At 50.6% G+C, this 24,619-nt stretch overlaps 1 protein-coding gene and 1 long non-coding RNA gene across 2 annotated transcripts; both read right to left on the bottom strand.

Annotated features, from left to right (window-relative positions):
• Positions 1-1,561: 1,561 nt before the first annotated feature.
• RHBDD2 (rhomboid domain containing 2) lies at positions 1,562-12,813 on the bottom strand. The gene is made up of 4 exons (XM_019421645.2): positions 12,561-12,813; positions 10,131-10,538; positions 5,303-5,453; positions 1,562-2,551 (listed from the first exon to the last, which is right to left on the bottom strand). Exons 1-4 carry the CDS (start codon positions 12,745-12,747, stop codon positions 2,194-2,196), a joined length of 1,104 nt encoding a protein of 367 aa, XP_019277190.1. The 5' UTR covers positions 12,748-12,813; the 3' UTR covers positions 1,562-2,193.
• A 9,917-nt stretch (positions 12,814-22,730) lies between these two features.
• Positions 22,731-23,567, bottom strand: LOC128774712 (uncharacterized). Its single transcript, XR_008419121.1, has 3 exons — positions 23,373-23,567; positions 23,131-23,242; positions 22,731-22,909 (listed from the first exon to the last, which is right to left on the bottom strand). It is a non-coding gene; the product is annotated as an uncharacterized LOC128774712 (long non-coding RNA).
• Positions 23,568-24,619: the final 1,052 nt, after the last annotated feature.

The raw sequence follows: 24,619 nt of genomic DNA, 5'->3' as shown, positions 1-24,619 counted from the left end.
GCTCACCTATCTAGATATTCAGCAAATATTTATTGAGCGCCAGCCCCATGCGTCCTGTGGACTCGCCTTTATCTCAGTCTCTCGTCCCAGCCAGAGACTTAGCTTAGTCTCTTAGACACAGTGTTCATGGACAGGGGACACACTAGTGGCAGCTTCAACAGGTACATGGGGAGGGGGCTCGGGATCCCCGCCAGGCCCTAGAAAATGAGCTGCAGCCAGACCAACGGAAGCCCAGGGATCACACAGACTTGGCAGAATCTGTCTCAGAGCAGTGGTTGTTACAGGGGCCCGGGTTGGGGGCTGCTGCTGGCTGTCCTGCTGGACCCACGCTGCCTCCTGGCAAAAGTAGCAGTGGAAGAGGTGATGGGACTGAATGACCTCTGAGTCCCCTCCAGCCGTGCTACTCAGGGACCTGTGACAGGGCCCGTCAGCCTGATCATCCCCACAGCCCCCACAGCGATGACCAGCCAGTCCACGTAGTAAGCCGGACACAAGGGATGTGGCCCTGTCACACCGGGAACACGTGGTCCTCGTACCTGCTTCTGGACAGAGGCCTGGAACTGGAGTGTCGGGGAAACGTTTGCAGAGACACACAGAAGACTGCACTCACTGACACCGTGGGACCGGTGCCCCAGGTGCTTGAACAGAGGCCCCAGGCCGGGCCCTGCCAGACTCGCTCTATGCTTGCAGACAACTCTCAGCTGTGGCCTAGACACCCAACTGCTCAGCCAGTGAAACCTTCTTCACAGTCTGTCCCCTGTGTGTGGGTGTCCCCACACACCCAGGGTGTGCCTGTCACTGCCTGGCCCCCACGGCTGGGCGGACTTGTGGGTGTGCCTTATCCACTTCTCATACCCAGGACCCATTAAAAAGCCGGCACAGAGCAGGCCATTCAGCTCCTGGAATAAATGAAGGCCATGCGTTGTAAAATCTATGAACACACCTGCCAGTCGGCGTGCTTTCTTGACCACCGGGAGGAGCTCCAGCCATGGATCAGAAGCCACGGCCCTCAGGTTGGGCAGGCGCCTCCGGGCTCAGGCACAGCCCTGTCCTTGTCCTGCCTTCCATGAGAGGGACTGACCCCTGCAAACTCCATTTCCTGGGCTTGCTCGCCGGTGGGTTCTGGCTAATCTAGTCCGTGGGAAGCCCTGACGGTACATGAGACAATGGGCAGAGGAGCTGGCCTCTTCTCAGGCCTCTGGCTTCGCATGCCAGTGCAGCCAGTGCCCGCCTCACCCCTAGGAGGAGGTCCTGCCAGGCAGCCCTCCTTGTTGGTCCCAGCCTGCAGCTGCTCCCTAGGGGCACGGTGGCTTCCTGCCATTGCCAAGCTCGCGGTTGTCCGAGCTGCCCGATTCCGCCTCCGGCTACCCCACCACCTTTGCTGCCCCTCCCCCGCTCCCCACACCCCGGCCACGTCGGGTCCCCACCACGTGTAGGTCGTCTGCCCCACTCAACCCAGATCCACCTCTCCCCTTCACCGTCACACCCCCCTCCTCCGCTGCCCAGCTCTGCTCTCTCCGGCCCCGGCCGGACCATGAAGAGACCACACACCACCGGCAGGTTGGAGGTTGTTTCTTTATACAAAGGTAATCAACACTATGGATCCATCAGCATTCTGCTGTGGCTCACGCGGCCCACCTCACCGCCCCTGGGCACAAGGTTGGGGCGGGGGCTGGGCCACTGCAGGGGAGAAATACTACACGGGCCCGGGGACTGCCCGGCAGGGCAGCTGGGAGCTCCCGAAGAGTAGACACAGACAAGCGGGCACTGGAACCAAGAGCACCACACACACAGGGAGGAAACGCAGAGTTAGGATTGGCCGCTGGCAGTCGCTGCCGACCCTCACCTCCCAGGCCTTCTCTGGGAGGCAGGGAGGCAGGGCGGCAGGTGGGAGGGGCCCCGGCCCGGAGCCCAGAAGCCTGGACGTGCCGCTACGAAAACTACGTGACTTCATGTGGCTGCAGAGCATCTCGCCCTCCAGGTCTGTAAACTGGTGACGCTAAATCGCACTTCACAAAGTTGTCGTGAGGATGAACGGGGTTGAAATAGGATATATATCAAAATACTCGACACAGAGCCTGGCACATAGAGGTGTTTGATAAATAATTTTTTGTCAAGAAAATCTTAGCTCAGCTCGGAGAGGACCTTCTTCAGAAAGCCAAGATGGGAGAGAACTTCCCTAGAGATTCTCTATCAGGGGATCAGGACCCTTGAGCACTCCTTGGAGCCCGCAGCCGCTGGAGCGGCCAGGGCCCCAGAATACACAGTGCCAGGGCAGTTGAGAGGGGTGGGGGGCTGGACCCCCAGGGAGGCACCCGCGGTAGCCGGGTAGACACCAGAGGAGTTAGGGGTTGTGCCAAAATGGTTCTGTACGTAACACAGGCCGGAGGCCGGCTGGTATGGAGGCAGGCTGGGCATGTGCCCAGGAGCGCAGGCTGGCCAGGGGGCTAGTTTCTGGCCGCTGGCATGCTGCATCTGGGCGACAGGGTGGCTCGGGGACAGGTGAGGGTGGCCACTCTGCGTGGGGTAGGAGCCGGGCACAGGGTTCAGCCTGGAAAGGAACAAGAGAGAAAATGGTCATTCCCATGGTGATGCCAAGGCCCCCCAGCTATCATCGTACATGAGAAAAGCTTGGGATCACCGTACCACTTTATAGGACAACATGCTTTGGCCATTTTCTATAACTAGCTCTGAGCACCAAGTGGGGAGGAAGGTTAATCTCAGCCGGCCAGGAAATGCCCTGAGAGGGAAGCGCCCATTCACAGGCCTGCAGTGAGCCTGTAGGATGAAGGGACGCTGAGCTCCTAAGGCCACCTGAGGTGGAACCGCTCACAGACTATGCCACCCAGATGAGATGAAGGTGGGACCGGATCACGGTCATCAGTGTGCCTGTGGCCGGCTCAGCAATTGCACCCAAAGAGAACAGACCAACCTCTAAGGGAGGAAGGGCAGAAGGGCTCTAATGGGTAACACAGGGCTTGGGCCCAGGCCCTGTCTGCTGTGAGGTTTTCCACCTGTGGCTTCAGGAATGAAGACTCATAGCTCAAAGTCCCGGCCGGCAGGAACCATCGAGCCAGATGTCTGGAGCTGCCCATGCAGAGATTAAAGACCCCACCACAGACCATGTGGCTGGGACCACGAATGGAGACACAGCCTGAACTTCGGCGCAGTTCCAAATATGGACAATGATTGCCAATACCACTGATGTTTGTGGTGGATGATTGCACTGAATCTGTAGATATTTCAGTTAGAACTTGATTTTACGGGGTGCCTGGATGGCCCAATCAGTTAAGTATGTGACTTTGGCTCAGGTCATGATCTCATGGTTTGTAAGTTCGAGCCCTGCATCAGACTCTGTGCTGACGGCTGGGGCCTAGAGCCTGCTTCGGATTCTGTCTGTCTCCCTCTCTGCTCCTACACTGCTTGCACACACTCTCTCTCTCTCAAAAATAAACATCAAAAAAATTTTTAAAAAGAACCTGATTTTACAAATCAGCGGTTTAAGTACAGGAACAAAGCACTTAATGGCACTTCTGGGATTCTTAAGAATATAGAAGATTTGGGGGGGCGCCTGGGTGGCTCAGTCGGTTAAGCGGCCGACTTCAGCTCAGGTCATGATCTCTCGGTCCGTGAGTTCGAGCCCCGCGTTGGGCCCTGTGCTGACAGCTCAGAGCCTGGAGCCTGTTTCGGATTCTGTGTCTCCCTCTCTCTGACCCTCCCCTGTTCATGCTCTGTCTCTCCCTGTCTCGAAAATAAATAAAACGTTAAAAAAAAAAAAAAAAAAAGAACAGAGGATTTGGGCCACCAGAAGTTCTGCAAGAGCCTCCAAGGACGCAAAGTTGTCCAGACCGCGTAACTGCCAAGACAAACACACATGTTGTCATGCCAGTGTCCCCGTCAGGCCATCTGAAACATCACTTTCTGTCCCGGGTGCCTGTACCAGGCCAGGATAACGAGGAACCGTATGCCATGCCATGTGAGGAACGCGGAAAGAACTGGGGGATCATCACCTCCCTGACCCGGATCTGTCTGACGTGATGAAACAGAATCAGATGTACCACCCAAGTGTCCCAGTTACAGAGAGGCAGCTGCGCTTCAGCATGGGAGAACTTTCTCATTCATGATGAGCTCCCAGCCGGGAGGGGGGTGTAAGTTCATGCCGGGTGACCGCCCTCAGCTGTCTGAAAGGAGGGTTCCCTCACAGGGTGCAAGTCTGCACCCAAAGGCCCCTTAAGTCCCCTCTCGAGTTTATGAGAACAACAATGAAAAGCCTACAAGCCACAATACACCTAAATTTCAACACTCTCCCCCACATTTAGACCCCAGGGATCACCTGCCTGAAGCAAACTGGGTGCATGCGCATTTCTAGTTTTCCCAGTACTCCCCAGCAGTGCCCTCCCCTGCCAATGTCCCCTTTTTTAGGAAATGGCCAAAGGGCCCTGAGCTGGTGAAGGCCAGGGGCATCCACCTCCTGAAATCAGCTACAAAGAGCAGCTTCCAAGTCAACCGAAACCCTGCATGTAGGTCGGGCCAGAGCACAGAATCTATTCCACAGCTGGTTGAAGGTAGAAAAGGGCCATTGGCAAAACATCTGAACTTCACAGTGAGTCGTTTCCTTTGGGGAGACCACTGAAGGAAAGAAAACTTCCTACATGGTAAAGTCTAAGCATGGAGGCAGCCACAGGCCAGAAGTGGGGAACAGTGGAAAGGGGATGAATTGGGCCTGGAAGCAGCGACCTTAGTTCGAGACGGGGCTCTCCTATCCCCGACACCTAGAGAAAGACTCTCGAACTCCTTGGTCCTCTTCTCTGGTAGGAAGGAGTGAGACTACATGGGCCTGGGCGGCTTGCCTGGCACCTTCCGTGGAGTGAGCCTGGACCAGAAGACTGGAAACCTCACCTCCTGCCGGGTGGCCAAGAAAACTCTGCCTCTCAGGCCCTGTGCTGTTTCACGTCCAAGCCACCTCGTCAGCTGTGTGTGGACTGTCTGCTTCTTACCAGGGCTCCCTGCCAGGGCCCGGCTGGACCTGTGCAGGGTGCTCGTCAGCACGGAGGGCTGGTGACAATGCTAGATGGGGCCACTCCCTCCCACAGTCTGTCACAAGTCAGTCGGGATGACTGAAGGCTTTTCCCATTCCAGCTGGCCAGAGTCCCGAGTGCTCAGACGACATTTGTGCACGCGTGTTCTGGGCCCGGACCTGCCCACACCCTGGCCCTTTCTCCCATGATACTGAGCCAGCCACACTCTCTCTACAAGCCCTGGAATTGCTTCAAGAATAAGCTCCAAGAATTCTGTAACTTACTTCCGGCTGTGGGCTGCCCTTCTTTCGGCCGAAGAGCCCGAGATGTACTTGAACACCGAAATCCTCCTCATCAGGCTGAAGGGGAACTTCTGGTCGAGCTTCAGGGCCACTCGCTCTGAGAGGTCGATGGAGTAGCAGTAGGTGAGGCCATCTGAGGTCGACATATTAAGTGAAAGTGGAGGCAGCTCGAGGGAGGCGGGCCGGACACTCCTCACAGAGTACAGGTTCCCACGTTTATTCTGCAGGGGGATTAGCGCTCATTCTGCCACCAGCCTGAGCTCCGGGGGGACCAAGAGTTGAGTTTCTATTCCCTGCACCTCAGAGGGAACATGAACCAACCGTCGGGGGAGGCAGGGGGTGGGGGGCCAGATCGGTGCCGACACCTCACCCAGCCCATCCCTTGAGCCCTGTCATTCCTGCAACCCGTCAAGCTGGCACACGCCTCTGTGCCTGCAGTGGGATGAGGCAGGAGGCTGTCCCAGCACCCTCTGGGAGGACTGACATCTTGTACTTTGTCCCCAAACAGAAGGCACCTTGCCTCAACGTGACCAAGTGAGCTTCACGTGGGCCTCTTCGGCAGCAATTTCCCCCACACTGTCACCGCCCCAAACAAGTGGTGTGACGGCACTCTGGCCGTCTGGCCCGTGTCAACCCACCACTGCCTAGGCAGTCATAAAGATTCAGCTTTTGTCCGTCTGTCCACCCATCCATCTTTTCGGCAAATGTTTACTGAACGTCTGTTACTTCCAGGAACTAAGAAATGAGGAGTGCCAGGCAAGGGGTAAGTCACTAGGGTAGGGTCAGTAGGGATAAGAAAGGGATTATCCGGAAGACCAGGCTGGGGACCCTAAGCTAGTCTAGGGAGATCAAGACGACTTTCTCTAGGAAGTGACATGCATGCTGAACCCTAAGTGGGGAGCAGCAGTAGCTGGGAGGGGGTGGGGACGGAGGGAAGGCTGTAAGGAAGCACCGAGAACGTTCCTCAAGCCAGCGCTCCTCGCTGGAATGTGAGCAAGACAGTTCTTTGTGGGGCTCGACTGTTTCCCTCGGCAGCTCCGGCCACCGGCGACTAAGGGGCAGTAGCACCTAGTCTTTGTGACAACCAAAAATGCCCCCTGCGTGTTACTAAATTCTTTCAGGGAGGAGTACATCTCCAAATGCTGAGTTCCAGCATTAAGCGATGCTGTGAAGGAGTTCAAAGTCGTCGCGGCTGATGACTTCAGAACGACCTCAAAGGTCTGTTCTGCCTCTGACTCTGCGGAAGTCCCAATGCCAGACTGGTCCTCCCACCATAGATAACTGTGAGCCAGGATACAACATTTTACACACTTGCCTTCAGACTTTGAGCGGCAAACACTGCCAGACTGTGATACCTACGAAAAGGGAAACAATTAAGTGAGCCTCAAGATGGAACTGGCTTTCAGCCTGGAGGCACTTTCCAAACTACAGCATCCGAAGGGGAATCCAAGCAGAGAAGAGCATTTTTTTTTTTTTTTTTTTTTTTCTGAATTGAAGAGATAGATAAAGAATTCAGAGAGGAAAAAGGGCCTGGGATTTCCAGATCAGAGTAATGGAGAGAAGGGAGGTGCTCTGGGAAGGAGCTCCAGAAACATGCATGGGGTTCCCCGAGTCTTTAGCTGAATGCCAATGTGCACACCCACAGGCCAAGACGCCTCAAGCCAGGCGAAGAACAGCTACTGAGCTACTGAGGGAACAACTCTCCGGGAGCTGTTCGCTTAACAACAGGGAGCTCACAGGGGGCAGGGACATGCTCGAGTTCTAACCACACAGGGGAAAGAGACCTCGCTGACACCAGGGCATTCAGACGAGACTCCCAGAAAGGTAATGCCTTGCCAAATAAATGAACTGCCTATCAGGAAAAAAATCAACACTTGTTAAAAAAAAGAAAAAAACCCACAACTCGGCCCTGGATACCACAGCATTCGCAGTGTCTAGTATAAACTAAAAGATTACGAGACGCGTGAAGAAGCAAGAAAGTGGGTCCATTATCAGCAGGAAAATCTGTCAAAAACAGATCCAGAAATGACAGACATGATGGTGTTAACAGACAAAATGTTTTAAAATAGCTACTATAAATAGCTATTTTACAAACAGCTACTATACGGAAGTATATGAAGGGTTTAAAGGAAAACACAATGAAGGAACAGATGAAGAATCCCAATATGGAAATGAAAACTATATATATATTAAAAAAAGAACCTCCTGAGCTGAAATATACAACATGAGGGGGAAAAAACCCAAGCAGATGGGTTTAACAGCTGGGCACACACTGAAGAAAAAGAGATCACCCAGCTGGAAGGCAATGGAATAGAAAATATCCAAACTGAAATGGAGAGGGGGAAGAAAGCTAAAAAAAATACAAAATAAACAGAGCCTCAGGGACCCACTGAACAATACTAAGTAGTCTAACATATGTTTAATTGGCACCCTGGAAGAAGTGGGGAAAGTAGAAGAGAAAAAAATACTTGGAGACATAACGAGGATAATTTTTTTAGACTTGTATGAAAACTGTAAACTCACAGATCCAAGATCCAATGACCAACTACAAGCAAGGAAAACAAAGAAAATCACTCCAAAGGTACATGAAAATTAAACAGCTGAAAACCAATGATAAAAAACTGTGAAAGAAGCCAGAGGAAAACAACGAATTGTATAGGGAAAACAATAAAAATGATTACTGCCTCCTCATGATAAAAGAATATTAACCAGGAGTAATGCAATGACATCTTTAAAAGTGAAAGAAGATCAGAGAAGGACAGAATTCTGTATGTGGTGAAATAAAGGCATTTTCAGAGCACTGAAAGCTGAGAGAATTTGTCACCAGTGTACCTACTGGGGGGTATGGGTATGAAGGGAGGTTCTTCAGGCAAAAGAAAAATGATACCAGATGGAAACTTGGATCCACACAAAAGAATGAAGAAAATTAGAAATGGCAAGTATGTGGGTAAACGCTGCTTTTTTAAATTAAAAAATATATAACTGACTGTTTGAAACAAAAGTAATAGCAATGTAGGGGTATCTGGGTGGCTCAGTTGGTTAAGCGTCCAACTTTAGCTCAGGTCCTGATCTCATGGTTCATGAGTTCGAGCCCTATGTCAGGCTCTGTGCTGACAGCTTAGAGCCTGGAGCCTGCTTTGGATCCTGTGTCTCCCTCTCTCTCTGCCCCTCCCCTGCTTGCATTCTCTCTCTCTCTCAAAAATAAATAAACATTAAAAACATTTTTTTAATTAAAAAAAGGTTCAAAATAAATGAATTAAATTTTTAAAATAAGATAAATAAGAACTATGTGATCAATGTATATTTACCTACCCTAATAGCTTATAGAATCACACATTGAAAGAGATTTTAGAGGGTGCCTGGGTGGCTTAGGGCGTTAAGCAAACCACCCTTGATTTTGGCTCAGGTCATGATCTCACGGTTCATGAGTTTGAGCCCCGTGTCAGGCTCTGTGCTGCTTGGGATTCTCTCTCCCTCTCTCTCTGTCCCTCCCCTGCTCAAGCACTCTCTTGCTCTTAAAATAAATAAACTGAAAGAAAAGAAAAATATCTTAAGAATGTACCTTATTCAACCTCCAACACTAACCATTTCTAATGTTGAAGAAAGTAACCCACATGGAGGCACCTGGCGCCTCAGCTGGTAGAGCATGAGACTCTTGATCTCGGGACTGTGAGTTCAAGCCTCATGTTGGGCATAGAGATCACTTAAAAAAATGTTTTGTTTTGTTTAATTTTTTTTTAACGTTTGTTTATTTTTGAGACAGAGAGAGACAGAGCATGAACAGGGGAGGGTCAGAGAGAGGGAGACACAGAATCCGAAACAGGCTCCAGGCTCTGAGCAGTCAGCACAGAGCCCGACGCGGGGCTCGAACTCACGGACCGCGAGATCGTGACCTGAGCCGAAGTCGGACGCTTAACCGACCGAGCCACCCAGGCGCCCCAAAAAATGTTTTTTTAAACAATAAAGAAAGGTAACCCACATTGTATTTTAGAATGCCCCTCCCCCCCCCCCCACCCCTGCAACGGCCAGAATATTTATACAAGGGTTGTAAGGCTTATCCTAAGTTTTTAACCACCCATAGGACCCTGCCTGTCTTTAAAAAATTTTCTACTGGGGGCGCCTGGATGGCTCAGTCAGTTACGCGTCCGACTTCGGCTCAGGTCATGATCTCATGGTTCACGAGTTCGAGCCCCGTGTCAAACTCTGCACTGACAGCTTGGAGCCTGGAGCCTGCTTTGGATTCTGTGTGTGTGTGTGTGTGTGTGTGTGTGTGTGTGTGTGTCTTTCTCTCTGCCCCTCCCTGACATGCATGCAGAGAGAAAGAGCTCTCTCCCTCTCAAAAATGAACATTAAAAATAAATTTTAAATATTGTTTCTTCTGACAAAAAGACTAAACCCAACCCAACCCAACCCAAACAAACCTATTTCCTATTCCTTTCATGGACCATCTCCAGCTCATGGGCATCTCAGATTCTTCCCATGAAAACTCATGTCATAACTAGCCAAACGTAGGGTTTAAGCCTCCATTTACGAGGAAGAAAAAACCTCAAGTCAGAATATTTCACTAACTGGCAGTGCTACGCTGGCATGAAAAGAAAGCTAGCTATGTTGACACTTTCCAGGCGGCAAAATTCTGGCCCAGAGAAGGGAAGTGACCGGCCCAAGACCACATGGGTTTCAAAGCTGAAGTTCAAACCTGGACTACCTACACCGGAGCCCGCGGCTCTACCTCCGCCCTCCGCCCAGACCCTCCACCGTGGTTCACCGCTGGCCGTGTCACCACCCTACAGTTCCCTTCCGCGAAGGATACAGGTCAGCCCAATCCCAAGCCCGCAGACATTACTGAGGAAGGAGGTCTGGGGAATGAGCCAGGAGGCACAGAGCAGGAGCCACGGCACCAGCATCGAGGGCACAACCATGCCGAAGACCAGGGCCCTCCTCATGCGAGAGCGGACAGAGTTGACGCCCAGCATGGCAAAAGCCACTGGGGTGAAGCCTCTGGCATCCTCCACCTCCCCCAGCTTCGAAAGCGATGACACGGCTTCAAACGACAGGAAGATGATGGCAGAGAAGATGGCGAAGATCACGGTGAAGAAGCAATGGCGGACGGTGCCCACGGTTCTCTCGAAATTGCCAGCAAAGCGCCAGATGATGACAGCACCGCAGAGCAGGGAGATTGGATTCTCGTAGACAAAGATGTACGTCACCAGCCTGTAAACTGCAGAGGGGACGGACAGGGTTAGAGGCTTGACCGCGAGGGGCTCTACCGGAGGGAAAGCCAGGCTACAACCCACCGCGGGAAGGGGGAGTGGCAGGCTGTCAGCACCAGAGCAAATCAGCCAGGAGCCATGAAAGGCAGTGGGAGACAGCACTGAAGGACCCAAGACTCAAAGCAGAAGTGTGGCATCCAGTCCTCGCTCTCTTCCCCAGACCTGGAGCGAGTCTGTGACTGGCTTCCAAGTGGGGGGAAAAAAAAAATGACACTTTTTAGCACGGGATGGTCTGGGAATTTGTTAACGTGCTTCATAATCCTTTTTAGTTTTTTATTTTAGGTTTTAATACTGACCTATCTCACCGGGCAGTTTGAGGGTTAATTAATTGTAACAGCTTCAGGGTGGATTTGAGTGGGTATCACTTAACACTCTGTGTGCCAGTCTCCTCGGCTGTAATCCTGACCTCTCCTTCCATAGTGGCTGTTCAGAGAAGAAAAAAGGGACCGTGAATTATTTTGCACCTGCAACGATTATAAAACTATCACTAATAAAATATAGAACTCAGACATCTTTCTTCAAAGTGCGTACCCAACCTTACAGGTAGAGCAATGCTTTATGGCAGTAGGACAGCAAAGAATACTACTCCTATTTTTCTAAAAGCAGTCACTTCTTATGTACTTTTATGTCCCCCCAGGCCAAAACACTAAAGTGAAGGAGGGGACTGGTGAGGTAGTAGTGATACTGAACCTTGGAGGCCTAAAGGCTTGAAGTGGAATCTTGGCTCGGTCATGTCCAGGCTGGCTGAAGCTCAGTCAAGTCATGGGCCCTGCGAGCTTCGGTTTCTTCATTTAAAATGATAGCATTACATCTGAGGACTTCAAAGGTCTCTTATCTGTCAGATACTCACATGCCCACGAACCCCACACTCAGAGAAGCTGTGAGCTAAAGGGAAAAAGGGGGAGCTCGGTTTACCCTGACATCTTAAATATCTCTGAGGATGCGCTCTGTGTATCCAGGGTGGTGGTGGGAGGCAACCATATACCTCAGGCCATCTCTATAAAATTTCATGATCTGATGAGTACTTTATGATTTGTTGAAACCATTCCAAGTATAAACTGAAATTCCAAGTATAAATGTGAAGATTCTACAAGTTACTCTATATGATTTGGGTATCATAATACACCCTCAAGGCTCCAGTTCCCAAACATCATACAATAATAAACCCGTGTTCCTGTCTCAATTGCAAGACTTAATAGCTCTGCGGTTCCCTATTGACGCCTGTTTCAGCTAAATAATGGGGAATAACAAAGCCTACGTCACAGGATGGAGATTAAAGCTCATGAGTGTGTGCTTTGCAAAACAACAAAAGCTATACAAATTTCCCATTTTCCTCCCCAGAAAAGAACGGGGGAAGAGACAAAGACTACGAATGTCTCTCATGAGCGGATGTTTATATTCAATCACCTAGAGAAAACAAACACCTTTCCCAAGGCACAAGATGCCTCCCCCCTCCCATGAGCTGGGAGTAGGGAGTCAGGATTAAGATACACGCAAGTAAGCAGAAGACGTTCTAAACCCCAAAGAGGCCAGGACGCTTATACAGGGTGGCCACAGAGGATGCTTAAGTGTCCTGATGAAGGCGAGAGAGACATTTTTTTGCCAGTGGGGAGGTTAGGAGGTGTGTATGCGACGGGACAGGGAGAGGAAACAATCCTTCTCCTCGGAGAGCGAGCAATGGGTGAACGAAGCCGGTTTGCTAGGGAACGGGTGTGGGGCCTTAACCAGGCCAGTGGCGCCAGGGCAGGGAACAAATTCGGGTAGGTTAGGACTACAGATGGAGTAATGGGAAGATGGGACTCTGGAGGGACAACGACGCGGGAAACGGGACTGGTTCACAGGATGGGGAGAATGACGCTGCGGATGGAGTGGCCGGAGGCGTAGCCCGCGGCTCGGGCACTGGGAGCGCCGGGAGAGGTGGGAGGAAGAGGGCTGAACCCCGCGGCCCGGCCCCGCCCCTGCTTGCTCACCTTGCCAGTTGCGCAGGGCCTCGGACCGCAGCGAGAGGCCCGAGGGCGCCAGGGGCGGCTGCAGCAGGAACAGGCGGGGCCCGGACACCAGCAGCGAGAGCAGCGCGGTGAAGAAGGTGGCGGATGGCACCTCGGGACACAAGGACCAGCTCCGAGACCCCGGCTCCGAGACCACCATGGCCGCCATCGTGCCTGCGCCACGCCTCGGCGCCGGCTGGTCCCGGGCTCCTTCCGCCTCCCTGCGGCTGTCTCCCCTGGCAACAGCGGCGGCGGTGGCCGGAAGCCCCGCCTCCTCACGGCCCCGCCCCGCGTCGAGCTGTCCAATCCGCTCGCGCCGCCAGCCACCCGCGCGCGCTGGCCGCCGAGAGTCGGAGCAGCGCCCTCTGGCGTGCAACCCTGGGGCCCGCGCAGGTGCACTGCCGGGACCAATTGGGGGACGCGGGTTTGAATTCCATCGCCTCGTCTCCAGAGACTTAATGATTACAGTGTCTTGCGGTTTACAGAGCTCTTTCACTCACACGCACACGCGCACACACATGCACCTGCCTTATCTGTGCTTATCCTCATTATACCGATGAGGAAACTGAGGTCTAAGGAGGGCCCTGAGCAATTCAGTTGAGTAGCCGACAGAATTCGAACTCAGATCCTCCCACTACTAGGCCCATAATTGGCTGGGAGTACAGCCGGGGCGGCTTTCAGTGGCTGGATTGGAGAGGAAGGGGCAGGAGATGACGTTGGAAGCGTTAGAATGTAATATAAACACCTTAACCTTCAGGTCTATTTCAACTCTTCAAATCTGACAAGCGGCTTCTCCAGAGTACAGCTATTTTAGGTAGACAACTAGAATGTGTTTCCCTGATTCCAGATGCCCAAGAAGGTGAGGCAACCTGCCCGAGGTCACAAGCAGGAAGTGGTAGGATTCGGATTTGACTCTGGTTTACCAAGCTCCAATTTTCTGCCCTTTTCATTATTACCCCCTCCTATCCCGCCTACTGCTACCTGTATGTAAATTTGACTCGAAGCCACACGGGCTACTGAAAAAGAAACAATGCTTCGCTCTTTGTGCAGAACATTCATGTCCATTCTCTGGCCCTACTCTGCCCGCTCTGTAGTTCTGGCCCTGTCTGTGTTCCCATGGGCCTCAGGAAGAGAACCTGAGATTGTTTTTGTCCTTTGTGTTCAGTACTAAAATATAACCGTATAATTTTCCAGAGATTTTCTATATGTACATATATATGTATATATGTGTGTGTGTGTATATATATATATATATATATATGTATACACACATGTATACACACACATGTATATATGTGTGTGTGTGTATATATATATATACACACACACACACACACACACACACACACATAGCAATGGGACACATTTAAATTTTTTTAAATGTTTATTTTTGAGAGAGAGAGTGAGATAAAGCATGAGTGGGGGAGAGGCAGAGAGAGAGAGAGAGGGAGACACAGAATCCGAAGCAGGCTCCAGACTCTGAGCTGTTAGTACAGAGCCCGACGCGGGGCTCGGACTCACAAGCTATGAGATCATGACCTGAGCCGAAGTCAGACGCTTAACTGACCGACTCACCCAGGCACCCCATCAATGGGACACATTTAAATGAACACTGGGTATATTTAACTCATGCTTCTCATGGTGCAGCAGTGGGCATAAAAATTAAGGTTTACTCAACAGGAAGCGAAATATGAATCAGGAGTGTGGGAACTTGGGCTGCTAGAATCAGGTCCAGGCCCTGAGAAGAGGAAGGGGGTGGTGGTCCCAGCTCCTCTGTGCCAGTCAGGCAGCCCTCGGAGTTCTGAGTCTACTTCTAGACACCGACCCTGAAAGAGAATGTAGGAAATTAGAGCTTGTCTAACCCAAAGGGACCAGGATTAGGAAGGAAGCAGGAGGGGTGGGCGGACTTCAAATCATATCTGACAAGGAACAATGAAAGGAACCAGAGAGATTTCTCTGGAAAAGCGTCAGGGGTCCTGACCACTGGCTTAACTATCTGGAGGTTTTTCCTGAAGGTGAGGGAGTAGGTTTATCCTGTGTCACTCCAGAGGGAAGGATTGAGAGAGAAAGGTGGAAATGACAGCGAGACCACGGGACACAAGGGAAACCTTTCTGACAGTTTGGGTTGTCCACCCATGAAATGAACTGCCTTGATCAGTAGTGAGCTCCCCGTCACTAGTAGTGTGCAAGCAGAGGCCATGTGGTGACTTGATGAGAATATTGAAGATATTCAAGCATCCACTTGGAAGTAGAAGTCGATGGCTTTTAAAATCCCTTTGGATACTCCGGTTCTGAGTCTCCACAAACACAAACACATATGGAGGGTTGATGCATTTACCACTTAGCGGGGGGTCCACGATAAGTGCATTTGGTCTCCTGGCAGAACGAGAGCTGTAGTGATGTCACATATCTTACAGTCAAGGGAGCCTCCAACAGTCTCCTGTCTCTCTGACTCTGCCTCCTCCTCATTTTCTCCCAATTATGCCTCCAGAAGACCCCAAGACCTTCTCTTAAGCTCAGGGGGTAGAGAACTGGCATGAGCCAAGAAGAGCTATCGTCAGCCTTGAGGATGGGGCCCGACTATGAATCATTTTTGTTCTACCCACTTTGCCCTTGGTCTACAGAGAGAGACTTCCGGGCCTCAAGTGTGCTCCCCAGGGACGCCTCTGTTCTACCAGGCATTCTCTTCCTGCTTGGAGAGTGTCTGGTTCTCCAGGTGCCAGACTTTGAGGCTGAGAGACAGAAAACACACACACACACACACACACACACACACACACACACACACACACGGAGTTTCTAGATCAAATCCATGAGCAAGTGCGATTGGGTGGTTTTTTACAAAAGTAAATCAGAAGGTGTTGCTGCTATGCTACAACTCATAAGAGCCTAGGTGCATCTGTGTCCTATTCCCTGCGAATCTTTCTCAGCTTATCTTTCTGCCGGTTTATATACCCTGGGGGAGCCAGAATAATGGCCCCCAAGGGTGTCTGTGTCCTAACCTCCGGATATCCATATCCTATCGATACGCTATCTCATGCAGCAAAAGCTAGTTTGCAGACGTGATGAAGTTAGGAGTCGAGGTTATCCTGAGCCCATGGAATCAGGAGGGTCCTTTTCAGGAGGCAGGAGGGCAAGAGGAAGAGAGGGTAAGGAGACAGAAGCAGGGGTCAAAGCTATGGGCTTTGAAGGTTGAGGCAGGGGCTGCCGGCCAAGGAATGAGTCAATCTCTAGAAGCTGGAAAAAGCAAGGAAACTGATTCTCCCCAAGAGTCTCCAGAAGGAACACAGGTCCGCCCACACCCTGCTTTTAGTCCTGTAAAGTCCATTTCGAACTCTGAACCCCAGAACTGTCAAGACTATAAATCTGTGGGGTTTCACTCCAGTCTTAAAATTGTGGTAAAATACGCTTAACCCTTACCATCCCGGCCATTTTTAAGTGCACAGTTTGGAGGGTGTTAAAAACATTCACACTGTTGTGCAGCCCTCACCACCATCCGTCTCCAGACCTGAAAGTCTGTATTCAATGGAGCACTAAGCCCCCGTTCCCCGGCTCCATGCAGCCCCCGATAACCACCCTCTACCTTCTGTCTCCATGATTTTGACTACTCTAGGGACCTCATAGAAGTGGAATCATACAGTGTGTGTGTGTTTTGTGATTTGCTTATTTCACTGAGCCTCATGTCCTCGAGGCCCATCCATGTTGTAGCAGGTGTTAGAATGTCCTTCCTTTTTTAAGGGTACATGATATTCCATTCTCTGTATATACGAAATTTTCTCCGGGTCCAAGAGGACGGACACTTGGGTTTGCTTCCACCTTGTGGCTATCGTGAGTAATGCAGCTAAGAACCGGGGCGTACACATCCCTCTTTGAGACTTAGCTTTTAATTCTTTCGCATAGATACCTGGAAGTAAAACTGCTAGATCACATAGCAGTTCTCTTCTTAATTTTTTGAGGAACTGCCATATTGTTTTCCGTGGCAAAAGCACCAGTTTACATGCCGACTAACGAAGAGCAGGGGCTGGTTCCACTTTCTCTGCATCCTCATCAATGCTTGCTATTTTCTGGGGTTTTTTTGGTGTTTTGTTTTGTTTTGCTTTGTTTGTTTTGTTTTGTTTTGATAGTAGCCATCCTAAGGGGTGTGATGTGGTCATTTGTGTTGCTTTTAAGACCCTGAGTTTGTAGTAATTCAGTAATGTAGCAATTTCCTCTTATAGCGGCAACAGGAAATGAATGCATTCCCTCACTCACTACACTGGTTTTCCTTCTGTTTTTCAAAGAGGCCAAGGCCTTTCTCGCCTCAGGGCCTTCGCACCTGCTCTTCCACTGCTGAAACGTTCTTCTCCTGGCTCCTAGTATGGTGGTTTCCTTGCTAGCCGTCAAGTCTCCAGCTCGGATGCTCCTTCGGAAGGGCCTTCCCCAGGTCCCAGATTCTCCCGGTTACTTCTTTGTTTGGTGTGCTTGCTGCTGTCCCAAACTATCTTGCCTATTCTCATCTTTCCTCCTCTGTCACTGTCACTAGACTGTGAGGTCCCTGAAGGCAGAGACCTGCTCTATGGCCTGGTACCTGGAGTAGATCCTGGGACATAGTGGGTGCTCAGACACACTTGTTAGTCCCTCCTCTGCACAGCTGGTGTCCTTGGGTGGGGAAGAAATGGTTGTTTGAGGAGCTGAGAAACAAGGACCAGATGCCTCACTTTGCACAGCTGAGACAGCTCTGGGACCAGGGCTAACCACCCATCTTGGCGGGTTGGGGTGTCCTGGATTTGCCGCCCCCCATCCCAGGGCACGTCTGCAAAAGGCACAGAATGATTTGCAGGGCTCCCTAGGGCTGGGGGCGGGGCGGGAGGCTGGGGAGCTGCACCAGGGGCGCGGGACATCAGGTCCCTGGGGGGACCTCCCAAGGCGTCCCAGCCTCTCAGCCCGAGCGCACTGAGTAGCGCAGCTCCTTGTTGCCCCGCACTTGCCTCTCTTGCCTCGTCAGTTGCTGGAGGATGGCGGAAGGGCAGAACCACGTGGGCGGCCAGTTCCCGACTTGAGCTTGGTTTCGCCGCCCTGGGGCCTCCGAGCCACGTCCTTACTGCCCTCTGGTGGACAGCTCCGTGCAGGGCTCCTCTAGGATGGAGAAAAGGCCCGGTCCCAAAGCAGAATGCTGCCACCTGCTGGCTGTCCCGGGAAGCGGCCCTCATCCAGACAGTTTAATCCCGTAACTGTTGAGTAGTCCTGTTTAGGTCCCAAATCTTGGACGGCAACACCCCAAGGTAAGGTAACTGCAGCCTGCCGTGGCACTCATTTGCCACACCATCTCTCCCCAGTTCTCTTGTTCCACATTCACAGGTTGGGGGCACCCAGCAGCAAGCCTGGTGCCTGAACACGCATCTCCCCTCCGCTTCCCCTGCCCCCCTCCCCCCCCCCCCCCCCCCACCGACTGAGGACTGAAAGCCAGTTCCCTCCCACCCCCTTCTGCATGGCATCCAGGTTTCTACAGTGATCTTCAGGATCTCCCCCAGCACTGGGCTTCAGTGCGTCATGGAATGTGAGGTGGGCAGGAGCCAAATTGTGGAAGCCCTCCCAGGCTGCGGGTGTGTGTGTGTGTGTGTGTGTGTGTGTGTGTGTGATGTTATCTCGTGACCGCTGCAGTTTACAGGGGTTAAGCTGGGGCAGTCATGACCCATTCATGCTTTAGAAAGGTTGGGGAAATGAGCACTGTTCACATTGCTGAGAGGATTGAAAATTGGTACAATTTCTGGGGAACGAAATTTCACAACATTTTGCAAAATGACGAACGGGCATATCTTTGAAGCGGCAATTCCACCTCTAGTATTTTGAGCGACAGATGTAAAGTGGAAAATGTCTTATGCGTTGTGGTGTTGGCTGCAATGACAAAATGGAGACATCCTGATGTACATTGCCATAGGAATTATTAATAAATGACGGTCTGGGGGCTCCTGGGTGGCTCAGTCGGTTGAGCTTCCAACGACTTTGGCTCAGGTCATGATCTCATGGTCTGTGAGTTCGAGCCCCACATCGGGCTCTGTGCTGACAGCTCAGAGCCTGGAGCCTGCTTCGGATTCTGTGTCTCCCTCTCTCTCTGCCCCTCCCCCACTTGCGCTCTGTTTCTCTCTCTCAAAAATAAATAAAAACAAAACACTTAATTTTTTAAAAATGTTATCAGTGATTTTTTTTAATTAAAAAAAATTTTTTTTGGGGGGGGCGCCTGGGTGTCTCAAGTCGGTTGAGTGTCGGACTTCAGCTCAGGTCATGATCTCACACTCTGTGGGTTCGAGCCCTGCGTCGGGCCCTGTGCTGACAGCTCCGCTTTGGATTCTATATCTCCCTCTCTCTCTGCCCTTCCCCTGTTCATGCTGTCTCTCTCTGTCTCAAAAATAAATAAACATTAAAAAAATAAATAAATTACGGTCTGGCCCTTCAAAGGAATACTCTATACGGTCCTAAAAACAAAATGTAACAAAAAACCGAGGAAGCTATATATCAATATGGAATGATATCTAAAATATTTTGCAGTGTGGGAGGAGCAAGGTTAATGATTGGAAATAGTGTGCTACCATAAAGATGCTGGGGGATAAAAATTCATTTTTTTCAATGCTAAATCATCACGGTGGTTTCAAACTCCCCAGGGTTGGCTGAGGCCCCCACTGAGACGGCATGGCACACTAGTTTTCCTCCACAATCGTGCTTCCTTCCTTTCCCTAAGTGCTGATCCCCAGAGCACTCCGCCAATAAATATTAATCTTTATCTCAGAATGTGCTTCCTGGAGAGCCCAAACCTGTAACAGCACCAATTGAATGTTACTGGAGGTCACCAGTTTTCCAACGTGGCTCTCTTATTTGATACTCCTGCCAGCAGTAACTAAGAGTTCCAACTGCTTCCCGTCTTTGTCAACGTGGGTGTGCATTCATTTTAGTGTTAATTATCTCTCCACGATGACTAGGGGCAGTGAGCATCTTCTCAAGAGCTTGTTGGCCATTCTGTGGAATGCTTGAATACAAATAAAATATTTAAAATGGGAGGGGGGAGGGACTCCTGGGTGGCTTGAGTGGGTTGAGTGTCCAACTTGTGATCTTGACTCAGGTCATGATCTGGTGGTTCGTGAGTTTGAGCCCCACATCAGTCTCTGCGCTGACAGTGTGGAGCCTGCTTGGAATTCTCTCTCTCTCCCAAAGCAAGGAAACTTAAAACAATAAAAACGGGAAAAAAGGAGGTGACTTTGGTTACTGTGTGGCAGGGACAAGAGTAAAAATAGGGGGTCCCATCAGTAGGTAGCGCAGTGTCCTAGAGAAAGATGACAATGGTCAGACATATGGTAGCAGTGGGGACGGAGAGAGGAGTATGGGTTTGGAGTATAGTGTGGAGGCAGAGCCCATGAGATGGTTGACAGAGTGGGTTTGCAGAGTGAGAGAAAGGGAGAGATCAAGGGGGAGAATCCTTCAAGGCGCCCCTTGAAGATCTGGGGACAAGGAGGGGGAGAGCAACATTAGGGGAGTGGTAGAAATCATTCTGGAGGAGAGGAAGGATCGGGAGACCCTGAAAGGGCAGGGAAGGCGTTGGGGGCAAGGGGGCAGGATGGATGAAGAACGAGTCTGGACAAAGTTATAGTAATCGAAATGGTGTGGTACTGGCCTAAGGACAGGCATGGGGACAATGGAATAGAATAGAGAGCCCAGAAATAAACCCTCACATACGTGGCCAGTGGATTTTCAACAAGGGTGCCAAGACCCACGGGCAACTTTCCCTGATGGAAGGATAATCTTTTTGACAAACGGTGCCGGGAAAACTGGATATCCACACGCAGAAGAGTGACGTCAGATCCTCATCTTGTACAAAAAGAAAAAAAAAAAAGATATACAAAAATGAACTCAAAATGGATCAAAACCCTAAAACTATAAAACTCTTAGAAGAAAACATGGCAGGGGGGGAATCTTTATGACTTTGAATTTGGCAATGATTTCTTGGATGTGACACCAAAGGCACAGGCAATAAAATAAAAAAGAGATACACTGAACTTCATCAAAATGAAAAACTTGTGCATCAAAGGACCCTACGAAGAGGATGGAACGGGAGAAAACTCTCTGAAGAAAATACACGTGTAAATCTTTGTGACTTTTGATTAGATATGGGTTTCTTAGTTTTGACACCAAAAGTACAAACAACCAAAGAAAAATATAGACAAGGCGAACATCACTGAAATTAAGAACATTTGTGTGTCAGAGGACATCATCCAGAAAGTGAAATGATACAATGGTAGAAATGTTTGTAAATCACAAATCTGGTAATGGTCTAGGATCCAGAATATATAAACAACTGTCATAATTCAACAACAAAAGGGCAACCCAACTGAAAAATTGGGCAAGGGATTTGACTGAACACTTCTCCAGAATAAATGCAGGCTCAACATTATTAATCATTTAGGAAATGCAAATCAAAACTGTAGTGAGATACCTCTTCATACTCAGTAGGATTTCTAAATTGAAAGGAGGCGGGGAGGGGGAGAGGAAGGGAAGAAGGGAGGAAGGAAGGAAGGAAAAAATGACAGAGTTAGTGAGGGTGTGAAGAAGCTAGAACCCTCATACACTGCCGTGGAGAATGTAAAATGGTGACATTACTATAAAACAATGGCAGTTTTTAAGAAGTTATTCATAGAGTTATCAGATGGTTCGCAATTCGAATCCTATGAATATACCCAAGGGAAGAGAAGGCAGCTATTCAAACAAAAATGTACGCAGGAATGTGCATAGCAATATTATTCATAATTAGCCCCCAAGGGGAAACAACCCAAATATCCATCAACTGATGAATGGACAGATAAAGTGTGGCATGTACATACAGAGAAATATTTGGCTGTAAAAAAGAATGATGTGCTGGGCCACTTGGGTGACTCAGTTGGTTAAGTGACCGACTTCCGGCATCGGGCTCTGTGCTGACAGCTCAGAGCCTGCTTCAGATTCTATGTCTCACTCTCTCTCTGCCACTGCTCGCGCTCTGTCTCTCTCTCTCTCGAAAACAGGTAGACATTAAAAAAAAAAAAAAAAGAACGATGGACTGACACATGCTACAACACAGACGAACCTCGAAAACATGTGCACTGAAAGAAACCAGTCCAACAGGAGCACAGATCACATGGTTCTATTTGTATGAAACGCCCAGTGTAAGCAAATCCGTAGAGATAGAAAATACATTAGTGGCCACCAAGTAGTGGGGGGAAAGGGGAATGGGGAAGGAGTGCTGATGGGTATGGTGTCTTTTTGGGGGGTGGTAAAAACGTTCTAGGGGCGCCTGCATGGCTCTGTTGCCTGAGGTCCGACTTTGGCTCAGGTTATGATCTCATGGTTCATGAATTCAAGCCCCTCATCGGGCTCTTTGCTGACAGCTCAAAACCTGGAACCTGCTTCAGATTCTGTGTCTCCCTCTCTCTCTCTGGCCCTCCCACACTCGCGCTCTGTCTCTCAAAAAAATGAATAAATATTAAAAAAAAATAGAAAGAAAGAAAGGCCAGATGACAGCAGCTGTCTGGTAGAGGAGTCCCGGGTAGAGAGGACCAGGGAGACTCCTTTCTTTTTTTCATTTTTTCTTAATGTTCATTTATTTTTTGAGGGAGAGAGACAGAGCGTGAGCAGGGAAGGGGCAGAAAGAGGGAGACACAGAATCCGAAGCAGGCTTCAGGCTCCGAGCTGTCAGCACGGAGACCAATGTGGGGTCAAACCCATGAAGGGTGAGATCATGACCTGAGCCCAAGTCGGACACCTAACCTACTCAGCCACCCAGGCGCCCTGACCAGAGAGACTCCTGATTCAGTGCATAAAGGTCAGCGTACTCCACGGAGAATGATGGAGAAGGGTGGAGGGTGTGTCTGGAGGACGGAAAAGATCCCACCTACTCTGTTATAGCCACCACTGTTTTTACCCTAAATTACACCACCGCTAACAGTCAGACGTCCTTCATAGGAGTTTATTCCTAGAGTTTGTGATGGGGCAGTGGGGGAGGGGGGGTGGAGTGCATCAGCTTTTGAATCAGAATACCTCAATTCAAGGGGATAATGAGATTCACCTCCCAAATCTGTGAAGAGGAACAAACAAGTTAATATTTGTGGAAGTTGTATAAAGTAGTATACAAAAATAATTGACCTTAATTACTTCCTACCTCTGTGTGTCCCTCCTCAGGACCACGAGCCATCCCAGACTCTGCATTCCCTAGGCTTCTCTCTGCCTCTTCCTGGCATCCCCGCCCCAGCAATTCCCACTGCGTTGTCTTCATTTGGGCCACCGTTATCTCTAGGGGCTTCCCAAGTGGCCTCCCTGCCTTTGGCTGTTTCCTGGAAGGGAACAGGAAGGACACAGGCATTGGAGCCAAGCCCATGATGGCTTGAATCCACAGCTGGGGATTTGACTTAATCCTTTTAGCTTTAATGTTCTCAGCTGTAGAATGTGCACAGTAAGGCTTCCCTCAAAACATTACAAGCAATGTATGTAAGACACCTGGCAAGACAAGTGAGTGATAAATTATAGCTATTATTACTGACCCCACCCCACGCACCCCACCGGTGCCAGATCAATCTCTCCAAAAAACAGGTTGGGCTCAGAATCCAGCTGTGGCCGCTCATCGGCAGGAAAGGGAAGTACAAACTCCTCGCTTGGGAAGTGTGGACCTAAAGGAGAAATCGAGAGACTGCCTATCACACCGGCCAAGGCATCAAGACTGGCTGGAGGCATCCGGGATGTGAGTAAGCCCGGGGAAATGACAGAGGTCAACCTGATCGCGTAGGGAGAGATTCAGACCTTGGAGAAACAAGCAAACTAAGGAGAGAAGAGGAAGCAGAACGATGACGTGGTGTGTGCATTCTTCTGGCAACTAGAGTGAGGAAAGCCGAGCACACAGAGCGAACCGGGGGAAAAAAAAGAAAAGATGGACCCAGGGCCCGCCACCGCGGGTTGCCCTGGCAACAGACTCCGCCCCCACCGCGCGCCACCAGAGTCCTAGGGGATCAACACTGGGGCGCCTTCCCCTTTTCTCCCGCTTCCCTAAGGATTTGCGGGGGAGGGGGGTGCGGGGGAAGAACTGGGGGAAGGGTTTGTGCTGCAGACCCGCCTCCAGGCTACGCAGCTGGCCTAAAATCCTGGAATTGCACGTCGGTGACGTCGGCCTCTTCTGTCTTTTGGCTTTGCTACCAGGAAGGAATCACATTCCTGTGAAAGGCAAAGCAGGGAACGGGGGAGCGGGGAGGGGCGGGGGAGAGGCTGAGTGGACCCCCCCCCCCCCCCCCCCGGGGCACTGGCCCGGGATCCTGCAATCTCATGGGCCTGGGCTGCCACCTCCCTGGGGAGTGGGAATAGGGGCAAGGGTCCATGGCAGTAACAAAGAGAAGACTTCTATGAAGTCAGCAGCTACAAATGTGAGTACATAGAGGCACATAGAAAATACTCCTCCGGTCTTAAGCTTTTCGCCCAAATCACAAATTCTTCTTCCCGAAGCACCCCGTAATGTCTCTTAAGTGAAATCTATCCCCCCTTCCCTGGACTTGGGGAGCATTCGGCTGCCCACTTGGGACTTGGACGAGTGACTGGTCTTCACTGGGCTCAGTTTCCTCATCTGAAAGATACCTACTCCCCAAGGGTTTTTTCCCCACTGCTCTTGTTTCTTTCCAAGTGGCCGGAGCTTTTTAGCATGGCCCTCCTGACTTTCCTCTGTCTGTTCACTTAATTCTGGTTCAGGGAAGTTGGAATAACTTATTTGCCTGGAAAGTTTGTGAGGTTTCTCCCCCGCCCCCTTTGCCTTTGCTTGAGAACCTGTTTCTTCCCTTGGAGCGTGTTCTCCGCTCCCCCATGAGCAGGGTCGCCCCTACAGGCCTGCCTCTTCCAGCAAAGCAACGGCTGGGCAGTAAGGTTTCCAAGTCTGGCCTTTTCTGTCCACAGTCCCTTGTCGGCTCTCATGCCAAGCTGCGGTCCTCAATCTAGCCTATATTGGTAACAAAGGAATCATTTTGATTGTCTATGTGTTGGCTCAGCTGTCCCGTGCCCTAGTTCAG

This window comes from Panthera pardus, unplaced genomic scaffold (genome assembly GCF_024362965.1).
Source record: "Panthera pardus isolate Hobbes unplaced genomic scaffold, ASM2436296v1 HiC_scaffold_4, whole genome shotgun sequence".
In the NCBI taxonomy this organism is placed as follows: domain Eukaryota; kingdom Metazoa; phylum Chordata; class Mammalia; order Carnivora; family Felidae; genus Panthera; species Panthera pardus.
Note: the sequence above shows the minus strand (reverse complement) of the source record. Positions and strands in the feature narration are given on the sequence as shown.